At 38.8% G+C, this 13,882-nt stretch overlaps 1 protein-coding gene across 12 annotated transcripts in view; it reads right to left on the minus strand.

Annotated features, from left to right (window-relative positions):
* LOC123511327 (dipeptidyl peptidase 8-like) overlaps positions 1 to 13,882 on the minus strand; it is a 610,443-nt gene that overhangs the window by 359,357 nt on the left and 237,204 nt on the right. For all 12 annotated transcript variants that reach the window (XR_006676755.1, XR_006676754.1, XR_006676756.1 and 9 more), the window contains one exon: positions 10,975 to 11,148. Coding sequence is in view for 8 of the 12 variants with exons in the window: in XM_045267115.1 (XP_045123050.1) it covers positions 10,975 to 11,148 (174 nt within the window). In the remaining 4 variants the exon portion in view is untranslated. The remainder of the gene's footprint in view (positions 1 to 10,974; positions 11,149 to 13,882) is intronic.

Here is a 13,882-nt window from a genome sequence, read left to right on the forward strand (position 1 = left end):
TCTCCTCCTCTGACCTTTCATTATTTTTTTCTTTTGTTTCTACCACCAGTTCGTTGTGTCTCTTCCTTTCCTCCTCATTTATATTTTTCTTTATACATATATCTTTGCAACCTTCTGTTTCTCTGAGTTTTGTTTTTCTATATAGTATTTCTTCTGTTGCTGCTTGTGATTTTAGTAGTATCTTAATTGGTCTCACTGTTCCTTCTTGATATGGTCCCATTCTATGGATTTCTTCTACTTCCTCTTCTAAGTTCTGTCTATCCTCGTCATTTAGATGTTTTAGTAGGTCTTTTACTGATTTCATTTCGTCATTTTCCCTTCTTGGTCTATATTTAACTCGAAAACTCCGACAGGCCTTAAATACGGCTGCATAGCACACTTCCGACAGTCCTTAAATGGGGCAGCTACTTTGAGCGCTAATACAAACCGCGCTAGCATTGGTAGCGCTGCTATATTTGGTCATGACGTAGTCCTATGGTAGTACTGTCGGCTCCCAGGAAGCACATCGCTCTAGCCAGCTAGTCTCCCGCAAATTTCTGTATCTCTCTGTCCTGATAATTATTTACGTATTTACGTTTTACTTATTTACGGAACTATTATTTACAACTATCTCTCTTCTAAGAGGAAGCTAAAGTTTAGTGATAAAAGTGATAGACAAGGCAAGACGCAAAGTGCACAGGTTGGAGGTAGATCCACCCCGCTATTGTGACAATATCGTCACCCACCTGATCAAACATCTAACTATAATCAGCCAATATGAGTCACGAAAACATGTCACATAAAAACATGAGCAGTGCCTTCATTATGTAAGAACACACATAAAGCACCTCCCCGAGCCAGCCATGCTTCCCACATCATACCGCCTTCATCAACAACACGCTGGACCTGTGCCAGGTTGCTCTACCACAATCTTCTCCAACTATCTTATTATTCTGAGACAACCATAGTGAGTAGAGCAATAAAAACTTGTAGGATGATGCATTGTCATGTCTACTAACAGCAGATGTTTTTCCAGAGTAATTTATAAGAGTTGATTTTTTATGATAATTCTAATATCGAATTTTCCATCGGTCCTAGCCGGTTAACATTTTTTTTCTTTCAGGCCAAAAATAATTACATTTTTTTTTTTCACAATTTCTCTTACTAAATTTTCTTTTTTCTTCAGGACTCCTATCATTTTGTTTGTCATATTTTCATCTCTTCCTTTTAACTGTCCTTGAAATACTTCCTGAAATGATTTCGTCTTTCTTATCTTGAATTCTCCATGCCAGTATTCTTTTTTAATCAAGTCTTGTACTTGTACTCTTTCCTCTTCTTTGTTAACTAGATCTTTCAGTTTCTTTTTTTTTTTTCTCGGCTTTACCGAGTCCTTCTTCCATCAATTTCTTGTAGTTAGCTACTTCCTTTTTTAATTCTTCATTTTTTGTTTTTAGCCTAGTTTCATTTTCTTCCACTCTTTTTATCCTTTCTTTCAATTTCTGGAGCTCTTTTTCCTGTTCTTCATTCTCTTTCATTCCCATACTCTCTTTTATCCATTTATCTAATTTACGTTCAATAGTCAACACTATTAAATAGCGAAGTATGTGCCATATCAAAGCCTTCAAATGCTCTTACTCCTTCACCAACATAGTCATCATCAGCTTTCATTCTTTCCCGTGTCTCATACCTGCATTTAGATGGAATCTCTTCCTTACTCATGATTTTGTAACACTATATTTCATGAAAACGAGTTTACACTACTAGCCCAGGCCACTGCAAACCCAAACAACAGGTAGTGGAGATCAGCTGATTCTCAGGAGCGACGGTACTGTGTCCTTCCTCGACTGCATGGTGTGTATTTACCTAGTTGTAGTTTTACAGGGCCTGGGCTTTATGCTCGTGTGGCCCCGTTATGTTAGCATGTCCTTTGTTTTCCCACATTTTTCTGTCTGACGTCACGTCTTTTCAGTCCTCGCTCCCTGCCGCCTGACATCTCGCCTCCTGCCTCTCTTTCGCTGGTTTACACTCTTGTGTATTGTCTACTGTAAATACACTTTCATAATGGACTCGGGTGTCTCCATGCTACCCCTGTTTTACGACAACTACCACACCGTCTCCATATCTACACTTATCCAATCTTACTTTAAAAGTATGCACACTCGTTGCAGACACTACTTCTTCATTTAAACTGCTCCACGTCTCAATACATCTTTGCGGGAAACTATATTTTTTAACATCTCTCAGACATCTTCCCTTTCTCAGCTTTTTACTATGTGATCTTGTGCTTCGAATGTCATATTCTTCTCTCAGGATCAGTTTCTCATTATCCACTTGGTCCATTCTGTTGATTTATAAACTTGTATCAGATCTCTCTCCCTTCTTTGTTCCAGGGTTGGTAGATCCATAGCCTTTAGTCTCTCCTCATGTCATCCCTTCAAGTTCTGGAACCATTCTTGTAGCCATTTTTGTAGTCTCTCCAACTTCCTTATGTGTTTCTTTTATGATCCACACTACTCCTGCATATTCCAATCTGGGTCTTATTATAGTACTTATCAATTTCTTCATCATTTCTTTGTCCATGTAGTGAAATGCTACTCCAATATTCCTTAGCAAATTATGTTTCTCTAAAAATTCTATCAATATGGCTTACCAGTTGATTGTTTTCTTCCATCGTCACTCCTAAGTCCTTTTCCTTGTTTTACTTTCTCCAGTTCTACTCCATCTCCCATCTTATAGATTTCCACTGGTCGTCTTTCACTTTTTCCCATTTCCATGACATGGCTTTTGTCCACATTGAATTCCATTTCCAACTTTTTACTCCATTCCCAGATCTTATTTAGGTCTTCTTGCAGTATTTCACAATCCTCTTTTTGCTTTATAACTCTGCACAGTTTTGTATCATCTGCAAACAGATTTATGTAGCTGTTCACTCCTTCTGGCATGTTGTTTATATAAATGAGGAAAAGTATTAGTGCCAATACTGACCCCTGTGGCACTCTTTCTACTGCTCTCCACTTGGGCTTCATATCTTTAACTACTGTCCTTATTTCTCTCCCCCTCAAATAATTTTCTATCCATCTCAATGTGCTTCCTTTTCAGCCACCCTTCTCTTCTAACTTCCATAGTAATCTTGCATGTGGCACTTTGTCAAACGCCTTTTTTAAATCCAAATAAATACAGTCAACTCATCCCTCTCTCTCTTTTACTCTATCAACTATTCTAGAATAGAAACTCAATAAATTAGTTACACACGACAGTCTTTTTCTAAAACCAAATTGGCTATTTGATATCAATTTGTTGTTGTTGTGTGTGTGTATTTACCTAATTGTATTTACGTAATTGTAACATACGGGAAAAGAGCTATGCTCGTGTTGTCCCGTCTCCATATCTATTAATGTCCAGCTTTTTCTTAAAATCATGAATATTCCTTGCGTTGACCACTTCCACGTCTAAACTATTCCATGCTTCCACCCTTCTATGAGGGAAGCTATATTTTTCACATCTCTCCTATAAGTGGCCATTTTAGTTTTTCCCATGCCCTCTCGACATTCTTTCATTCCACATACACAGATCTTCCCTATCCATTTTTCCATGCCAATCATCACTCTGTATATTGCTATCAGGTCTCCCTTTCTCTTCTGTTTTCCAGGGTCGGAAGTTGCATTCTTTTCAGTCTGTCTTCATAAGTCAAATCTCTTAAGTCAGGCACCATTTTGTTGCAGCCCTCTGTACTTTCTCTAGTTTCCTTATGTGTTTCTTTAAGTTCGGAGCCCACTGTATTGTTGCATATTCAAGCCTCGGTCTTATCATTGCAGTAATTATTTTCTTCATCATTTCTTCATCTAAATATCTGACGCCACTCTTATGTTCCTCAATAAGTTCAATACTTCTCCAATTATTTTGTTTATATGTCTCTCTGGCGATAGGTCATTGGTAATTGTCACCCCAAGGTCTTTTTCTTCATGACTGGTTTTATGTCTTCATTTCCTATCTTGTACATACTCCTGATTCTTCTTTCACTCTTGCCAAACTCTATTTTCTTGCATTTTGTCGTGTTGAACTCCATTTGCCATGTACAGCTCCATTTCCATATTCTGTCCAAGTCTTCCTGGAGTAGTTCGCAATCTTTGTCACATCTCACTTTTCTTAACAATTTTGCATCGTCTGCAAATAGGCTCACATAACTGGACACCCCATCCACCATGTCATTTATGTAGACCGCGAACATTACTGGTGCCAACACTGATCCCTGTGGAACTCCACTCTCCACCAAGCCCCATTCTGATGGTCTGTCCTTAATTATTGTTCTCATTTCTCTTCCTACCAAAAGTCTTCCATCCATTTTAGTAAACTGCCATGCACTCCTCCTACCATTTCAAGTTTCCAGATCAGTCTCCGGTGTGGTACCTTATCAAAGGCCTTTTTTAAATCCAGATATATTCCATCAGCCCAACCATCTCTTTCCTGTATTACATCTATCACCCTCGAATAGTAACATATCAGGTTTGTCGTGCATGAACGCCCTTTTCTAAAACCAAATTGACACTCACAAAGTATGTCATTTTTCTCCAAGAAGTCTGTCCATCTATTCTTCACCACCCTCTCACACATCTTAGCTACCACACTTGTAAGTGACACTGGTCTATAGTTCAATGGGTCTCTCTTGTTACCTGATTTATAGATTGGGACAATGTTAGCTCTTTTCCAGTCTTGGGGCACTACACCTTCCCTTAATGAGGCATCAATTACTTCACAAACTTTTTCTGCCAGTTGCTCCTGCATTCTCTTAAAATCCATCCTGATACCCCATCAGGTCCCACAGCTTTTCTCACTTCTAAACTCCCCATCATATTCTTGATCTCCTCCACAGTTACTTGAAACTCCTTCATAATCCCTTTCTGTTCCATTACCAGTGGTTTGTCAAAAGCAGTCTCCTTTGTGAATACCTTCCGAAAGCATCCATTCATAGCCTCTGCCATTTCCTGGGATCTTCACTGCATACTCCATTTACTTCTAAACTTTCAATACTTTCTCTATTTTTGATGTTGTTGTTCACATGTCTGTAAAAAGCCTTGGTTGGTCTTTACATTTATCAATTATATCCTTTTCTTGTTTCTTTCTTTCTTCTCTTCTAATCAACACATATTCATTTCTTGCTCTTTTGTAACTTTCCACTGCTTAATCCGTCTTTTCCTTCTCCACCTCTTCCATGCATCCTCTTTTCTTGTTCTAGCCTTTTCACATCTATCGTTAAACCAGTCCTGCTTTCCAACTTCTCTATGTTGTCTTATTGGTACAAATTTTTCTCACCTTCTTTGTATATTTTTATAAATTCCTTCCACTTTTCATTTGCTCCTTAGCACTCTTGAATTTCATCCAATTTGTCTCTTGAAAGAATTTCTTTAGGTTTCCAAAATCTGTCTTGGCATAATTCCATCTTCCCACTTTATATTCTTCATTTCTTCTAGATTTCTCTTCATCTATCACCTTGAACTCCAAAACTGCATGATCACTCTTTGCTAAAGGGCACTCCACCCTCATCTCCTCAATGACCATTGGCTCTGTACTAAAGACCAAGTCCAGTCTTGACGATGCTCCCTCTCCTCCAAACCTAGTATCTTCTTTGACCCACTGAGTTAACACATTTTCCATTGCCAGTGTCAATAGTGTATTTCCCCATGTTGTCTCTGATCCTTCCATTGACCAGTCCTCCCAACACACCTCTTTACAATTAAAATCTCCCATCATTATAGTTCGTTCACAGCCACCCAACATTTCTTCCAGACATGTTCCTGTATCACTTATCATTTCTTCATATTCCTGTACTGACCATGCATTTGTCTTAGGTGGTACGTACACCACTATGTAGTGCCTCTTTTTCCTTCATTAGTTTCTGCTCTGATCTTTAGCACTTCTGCCTTTCCCATACCTTCTTTCACTTGATCCACCTTTATATCTTTTTAACCAGCAACATCACTCCTCCTCCCATCTTACCTACTCTATTTCTTTTCCAAACATTATATTTCCTTCTCCAACCATCATCAGGTCTTCTCCTCTCTCAGTTTTGTTTCAGTAAGACCCACAATATCTGGGTTCTTGTCCCTCAAGTAATCGTTGAGTTCTAAAATCCCGATATCACTCCATTTATGTTGGAATACATTACATTCCGCTCATACGTAAGTTTCTTTAGTCCTTTCTTGCTGTACTTTTCTGGGTTATGAACCACTTCCTCAGTCTCATATCCAAGATTCTCCAGAAAAACTCTTTCTTCTCCTCTTCTGTCCTCTCTTCATTTTTTTCAAAGCCTCCTTTCTCAACTCATTTAACATTTCTCTTTCCTTTTCACCGAGATCTCTTCTCAACCAAATCTTCCTTGTTGTTTCCTGCTGGGCTAGCCTCCATGACTTCTCCACCAATTCATCTACATCCTTTTGTGACTTAAGTTTGATTCTTATTGGCCTCATACCTTCTCTTGTGAACTTTCCAATTCTATGGAAGTCCTCTATTTCTTGTACTAGGTCTTTTCCTCCTCCTGCACCACATTAATGATATTATTTATCACCTTTTTATGTTTTCTCTCTCTCCATTTTACTCGGTGTCTTATCCTCCTCCACACCAAATATCACCACACATCTCTTTTTGTCTACAGTTTCCCTCACCAATGTCTCATTTGACTTAATAACCTTCACCACTTTCTCAGCAATCTTCTCTTCTATGATCTGTTGATCTATAATTTCAGCAAGGCCCAAAGTTTTCTCCCCAGACTCTTTGATTTCCTTTTCCAGACTTGCAACTTTGTAATTTACCTCCTTTCTTTCCACTTCCTGACTTTTTTCCATTCAGCCTGCTTCTCCATCACTTTTCCTAGAGATTCTCCACATTTTTCGCAATTCACTTTAATTAGCTTAACTTCCTCTTTCAGTGCTTCATTTTCCTTCTTCATATCGGCACATTCTTTCATTACATTGTCATAACTCGTTTCCAGGCCCCATACTTTTCAAACAGTTTTCAATTTTACCTTCCAACTCCAGAATTTTCTTCACATAAGCGCTCTTCTCCATTATTCCTTGAAATCCTGTGAAGTCTGATTCATCTTTCGAGTTCACGGCCGCCATGTTGCGCAGATGTAAACAAACCAGCTGATGGCTCAAACGCAGGCTACAGTTTATATTCACCTTCCTGGACATTATTTTGCTAATCAACAGTTAACATGACTATATGGAGACGGGACAAACATTACCAGCTCCTTTCCCACCTTGGTTACTCTTAGGCAATGGTAACTGTAGAATTAGAGATGATTGCTCTGGAGCTCAGCGACCACATCCGCCATCGACGATGTCCCGTGTGTGTGTGTGTGTGTGTGTGTGTGTGTGTGTGTGTGTGTGTACCTAATTGTATTTACCTAATTGTAACATACGGGAAAAGAGCTATGCTCGTGTTGTCCCGTCTCCATATCTATTAATGTCCAGCTTTTTCTTAAAATCATGAATATTCCTTGCGTTGACCACTTCCACGTCTAAACTATTCCATGCTTCCACCCTTCTATGAGGAAGCTATATTTTTCACATCTCTCCTATAAGTGGCCATTTTAGTTTTTCCCATGCCCTCTCGACATTCTTCCATTCCACATACACAGATCTTCCCTATCCATTTTTCCATGCCAATCATCACTCTGTATATTGCTATCAGGTCTCCCCTTTCTCTTCTGTTTTCCAGGGTTGGAAGTTGCATTCTTTTCAGTCTGTCTTCATAAGTCAAATCTCTTAAGTCAGGCACCATTTTCGTTGCAGCCCTCTGTACTTTCTCTAGTTTCCTTATGTGTTTCTTTAAGTTCGGAGCCCACTGTATTGTTGCATATTCAAGCCTCGGTCTTATCATTGCAGTAATTATTTTCTTCATCATTTCTTCATCTAAATATCTGACGCCACTCTTATGTTCCTCAATAAGTTCAATACTTCTCCAATTATTTTGTTTATATGTCTCTCTGGCGATAGGTCATTGGTAATTGTCACCCCAAGGTCTTTTTCTTCATGACTGGTTTTATGTCTTCATTTCCTATCTTGTACATACTCCTGATTCTTCTTTCACTCTTGCCAAACTCTATTTTCTTGCATTTTGTCGTGTTGAACTCCATTTGCCATGTACAGCTCCATTTCCATATTCTGTCCAAGTCTTCCTGGAGTAGTTCGCAATCTTTGTCACATCTCACTTTTCTTAACAATTTTGCATCGTCTGCAAATAGGCTCACATAACTGGACACCCCATCCACCATGTCATTTATGTAGACTGCGAACATTACTGGTGCCAACACTGATCCCTGTGGAACTCCACTCTCCACCAATCCCCATTCTGATGGTCTGTCCTTAATTATTGTTCTCATTTCTCTTCCTACCAAAAGTCTTCCATCCATTTTAGTAAACTGCCATGCACTCCTCCTACCATTTCAAGTTTCCAGATCAGTCTCTGGTGTGGTACCTTATCAAAGGCCTTTTTAAATCCAGATATATTCCATCAGCCCAACCATCTCTTTCCTGTATTACATCTATCACCCTCGAATAGTAACATATCAGGTTTGTCGTGCATGAACGCCCTTTCTAAAACCAAATTGACACTCACAAAGTATGTCATTTTCTCCAAGAAGTCTGTCCATCTATTCTTCACCACCCTCTCACACATCTTAGCTACCACACTTGTAAGTGACACTGGTCTATAGTTCAATGGGTCTCTCTTGTTACCTGATTTATAGATTGGGACAATGTTAGCTCTTTTCCAGTCTTGGGGCACTACACCTTCCCTTAATGAGGCATCAATTACTTCACAAACTTTTTCTGCCAGTTGCTCCTGCATTCTCTTAAAATCCATCCTGATACCCCATCAGGTCCCACAGCTTTTCTCACTTCTAAACTCCCCATCATGTTCTTGATCTCCTCCACAGTTACTTGAAACTCCTTCATAATCCCTTTCTGTTCCATTACCAGTGGTTTGTCAAAAGCAGTCTCCTTTGTGAATACCTTCCGAAAGCATCCATTCATAGCCTCTGCCATTTCCTGGGATCTTCACTGCATACTCCATTTACTTCTAAACTTTCAATACTTTCTCTATTTTTGATGTTGTTGTTCACATGTCTGTAAAAAGCCTTGGTTGGTCTTTACATTTATCAATTATATCCTTTTCTTGTTTCTTTCTTTCTTCTCTTCTAATCAACACATATTCATTTCTTGCTCTTTTGTAACTTTCCACTGCTTAATCCGTCTTTTCCTTCTCCACCTCTTCCATGCATCCTCTTTTCTTGTTCTAGCCTTTTCACATCTATCGTTAAACCAGTCCTGCTTTCCAACTTCTCTATGTTGTCTTATTGGTACAAATTTTTCTCACCTTCTTTGTATATTTTTATAAATTCCTTCCACTTTTCATTTGCTCCCTTAGCACTCTTGAATTTCATCCAATTTGTCTCTTGAAAGAATTTCTTTAGGTTTCCAAAATCTGTCTTGGCATAATTCCATCTTCCCACTTTATATTCTTCATTTCTTCTAGATTTCTCTTCATCTATCACCTTGAACTCCAAAACTGCATGATCACTCTTTGCTAAAGGGCACTCCACCCTCATCTCCTCAATGACCATTGGCTCTGTACTAAAGACCAAGTCCAGTCTTGACGATGCTCCCTCTCCTCCAAACCTAGTATCTTCTTTGACCCACTGAGTTAACACATTTTCCATTGCCAGTGTCAATAGTGTATTTCCCCATGTTGTCTCTGATCCTTCCATTGACCAGTCCTCCCAACACACCTCTTTACAATTAAAATCTCCCATCATTATAGTTCGTTCACAGCCACCCAACATTTCTTCCAGACATGTTCCTGTATCACTTATCATTTCTTCATATTCCTGTACTGACCATGCATTTGTCTTAGGTGGTACGTACACCACTATGTAGTGCCTCTTTTTCCTTCATTAGTTTCTGCTCTGATCTTTAGCACTTCTGCCTTTCCCATACCTTCTTTCACTTGATCCACCTTTATATCTTTTTTAACCAGCAACATCACTCCTCCTCCCATCTTACCTACTCTATTTCTTTTCCAAACATTATATTTCCCTTCTCCAACCATCATCAGGTCTTCTCCCTCTCTCAGTTTTGTTTCAGTAAGACCCACAATATCTGGGTTCTTGTCCCTCAAGTAATCGTTGAGTTCTAAAATCCCGATATCACTCCATTTATGTTGGAATACATTACATTCGCTCATATGTAAGTTTCTTTAGTCCTTTCTTGCTGTACTTTTCTGGGTTATGAACCACTTCCTCAGTCTCATATCCAAGATTCTCCAGAAAAACTCTTTCTTCTCCTCTTCTGTCCTCTCTTCATTTTTTTCAAAGCCTCCTTTCTCAACTCATTTAACATTTCTCTTTCCTTTTCACCGAGATCTCTTCTCAACCAAATCTTCCTTGTTGTTTCCTGCTGGGCTAGCCTCCATGACTTCTCCACCAATTCATCTACATCCTTTTGTGACTTAAGTTTGATTCTTATTGGCCTCATACCTTCTCTTGTGAACTTTCCAATTCTATGGAAGTCCTCTATTTCTTGTACTAGGTCTTTTCCCCTCCTCTTGCACCACATTAATGATATTATTTATCACCTTTTTTATGTTTTTCTCTCTCTCCATGTGTGTGTGTGTGTGTGTGTGTGTGTGTGTGTGTGTGCTTCAGAAGAAATAAAAATGACATAAGAAAACTGGAAGAAGGAAGCAGAGATGTGCAAATGACAAGAGAGATCATGCAAGGAGCACTATGAGAATTATGAAAAAAGAAGGAAATAGAAGATTTAGGATGGTGACAACTTGTGACCAAGAGTGATGAATGTTACCTATCCAGTCATATTCTAATATTTCTCCATGAACATGACTGTATATTTACTGCAATTAATGTAATGTTGTTATTTCTGGTTGAGTTTTACATGCAGATATTTTTTTTACATCATATATAAAGGCCCTCATACTCACTGTTGCCCATTAGGTACCCATCCAACCCGCACCAAGTACTCATGCCAAGGTGCCAATTGCTTGAGATCATGACGCAGATGGCGTGTGGTGACACAAAGTTCCCCAGAAGCTCCTATCTCCACTTCAAGAAGACGTAAGGTTGATTCTGCATTAGCCAAGCCAGCGCGAGGGAATCTGTGATAAAAATAAGAAAAAGAGAGTAGCTTTCCTTATCTTCAAGAAATATAGCATATGAAAAATAATGTAAAAAATATCCATTATAAATAGCAAAAACTAAAAAAATGAGAAATAAAAGGGCACCAATGAGACCACTCTTTGCAAAGTTTTAACCACTTTGCACCAGATGCTTAACAATATGTGTGTTGCTTATGTATGGCATATGCCCACAAGCATAGACAGTTTTAAACAGGGACCAACAGAAGTCAGTGCCCTTTTAAATTGTTCCTGGTCCCGTTGTGGCCCCTTTGCTAAACCGATTTATCAATTTTTGTGGCAACATGCTTGAAGAACAGAATTGACAGGACAGAACATTATACACAGACTATTCAACGCTTACACTGCTGGACATGTCTTCAAAAGACATGACCGTCAGTGCAATTCAATCGATACATCAATAGTATATTGAAGAAATTGTTCTGTCAGGTGACAAAGTGGCAAGTAATGGGCAATGCTGGTATGTGTCCTCCTCCTCTCCCCCCCAAAAAAAAAACCTGACTCCACCTTGGATCCCCTAGTAATTTTGGTCTAGAACTGCCACCGATCAAAACCAGTAACTTATCCAATTTCTGATAAAGGAATATAATTCTCTCTCTCTCTCTCTCTCTCTCTCTCTCTCTCTCTCTCTCTCTCTCTCTCTCTCTCTCTCTCTCTCTCTCTCTGAATCAACATTTCAGCTAAAGTAGAAATGGGAGTCAGTTGTTGTGGGGTATAACACTGTCAGTGCTGCAAGTGCTACAATATGGAAGATTTCATGGGAAATCTTTTTTTTTAACGTAAGAGGGAAATCCAGCCAAGGGAAACAAAAATGACTAAACCAAAAAACCCACTTAGATGCCAGTCTCTGAACAGATACAGGAGAGTTAGCCAAAATAATGGGATAAATGTTTTGAAACCTCCCTCTTAAATGAGATCTTATCATGGAAAGATGGAGATAACGAAGCACGTAGAGAGTTCCAGAGCTTACCAGAGAAAGGAATGAATGTTTGAAAATACTGGTTAACTCTTGCATTAAAGTGGTGGGCAGAGTAGAGATAACAGAAGGAAAAATTCTTGAGCAGGAAATCCACAAGAGAAGGAGAGGCATGCAGCTAGCAAGACAAGAAGAGCAGTTGGCATAAAATAGCAGTACAAGATAGTAAGAGATGTAACATTGTTGTGATGAGAAAGAGGCTGAAGAGAGTCAGAGGAGCTAAAATTATAAGATCAAAAGCTTTTGATTCAATCCAATCTAATAACATGGCATGAGTAGAACCCCTCCATACATGTGAAGAGGACTCCATACATGGGTGAATAAGGCCCCTTGACAAAGTCAGCAGTTAAGGGGTCAAGGAAAACTGACAGAGATGACTCACAACTTCATACAATCTGCTTTTGCTAGAGAAGAAATGTAAAATTTCCAGTTTAGGTTACAAGTATTCCTCAAGACCCAACAGCAACTGGTTCCTGAAAATCATATCGTAAGTTGAACAATCGTATAGCAGACATAAGATAAAAGCAATGTGTTCCAAAACCTTTATTTATATATATATATATATATATATATATATATATATATATATATATATATATATATATATATATATATCCATGAAAATCCATGAAAATCATGAAATATCATATCCAAATATAATTATTATATGAAGTAATAAAAAAATATTACATAAATAAAATGAATACAGTAAGCCCCCGCACTTGGCAAATCTCAGCTAGGCAAAATTCACTTTTGGCGGTAGGGTGGCCATGGACCACCGAGTGCATGCTTGGCAATTTGAATTCAAACTTGGTGATCCCCTGGCAGCCACACGGCGAACCACGTGGCTCTCCGGTGACATCAGACCTCTTTCTAAGCTTATCAGAATGCAGCCATTTCGTTTGTGCTATCACTCTGTTCTGCTAGCGTGAGAACGAATTCTGGCGATTTACCGCCAACATGGCCTCTACCAGCACAACATACATGGGTGAATAAGGCCCCTTGACAAAGTCAGCAGTTAAGGGGTCAAGGAAAACTGACAGAGATGACTCACAACTTCATACAATCTGCTTTTGCTAGAGAAGAAATGTAAAATTTCCAATTTAGGTTACAAGTATTCCTCAAGACCCAACAGCAACTGGTTCCTGAAAATCATCGTAAGTTGAACAATCATATAGCAGACATAAGATAAAAGCAATGTGTTCCAAAACCTTTATTTATACGAGTATATATATATATATATATATATATATATATATATATATATATATATATATATATATATATATATATATATATACCCCCTAAAATCCATGAAAATCATGAAATATCATATCCAAATATAATTATTATATGAAGTAATAAAAAAATATTACATAAATAAAATAAATACAGTAAGCCCCCGCACTTGGCAAATCTCAGCTAGGCAAAATTCACTTTTGGCGGTAGGGTGGCCATGGACCACCGAGTGCATGCTTGGCAATTTGAATTCAAACTTGGTGATCCCCTGGCAGCCACACGGCGAACCACGTGGCTCTCCGGTGACGTCAGACCTCTTTCTAAGCTTATCAGAATGCAGCCATTTCGTTTGTGCTATCACTCTGTTCTGCTAGCGTGAGAACGAATTCTGGCGATTTACCGCCAACATGGCCTTTACCAGCACAACAGGTGGTAATGGTGGAGGTAAGGACAATGGTGGTGGCAGAAAGAACGAAAGTG

Source organism: Portunus trituberculatus, chromosome 31 (genome assembly GCF_017591435.1).
Source record: "Portunus trituberculatus isolate SZX2019 chromosome 31, ASM1759143v1, whole genome shotgun sequence".
NCBI lineage: Eukaryota > Metazoa > Arthropoda > Malacostraca > Decapoda > Portunidae > Portunus > Portunus trituberculatus.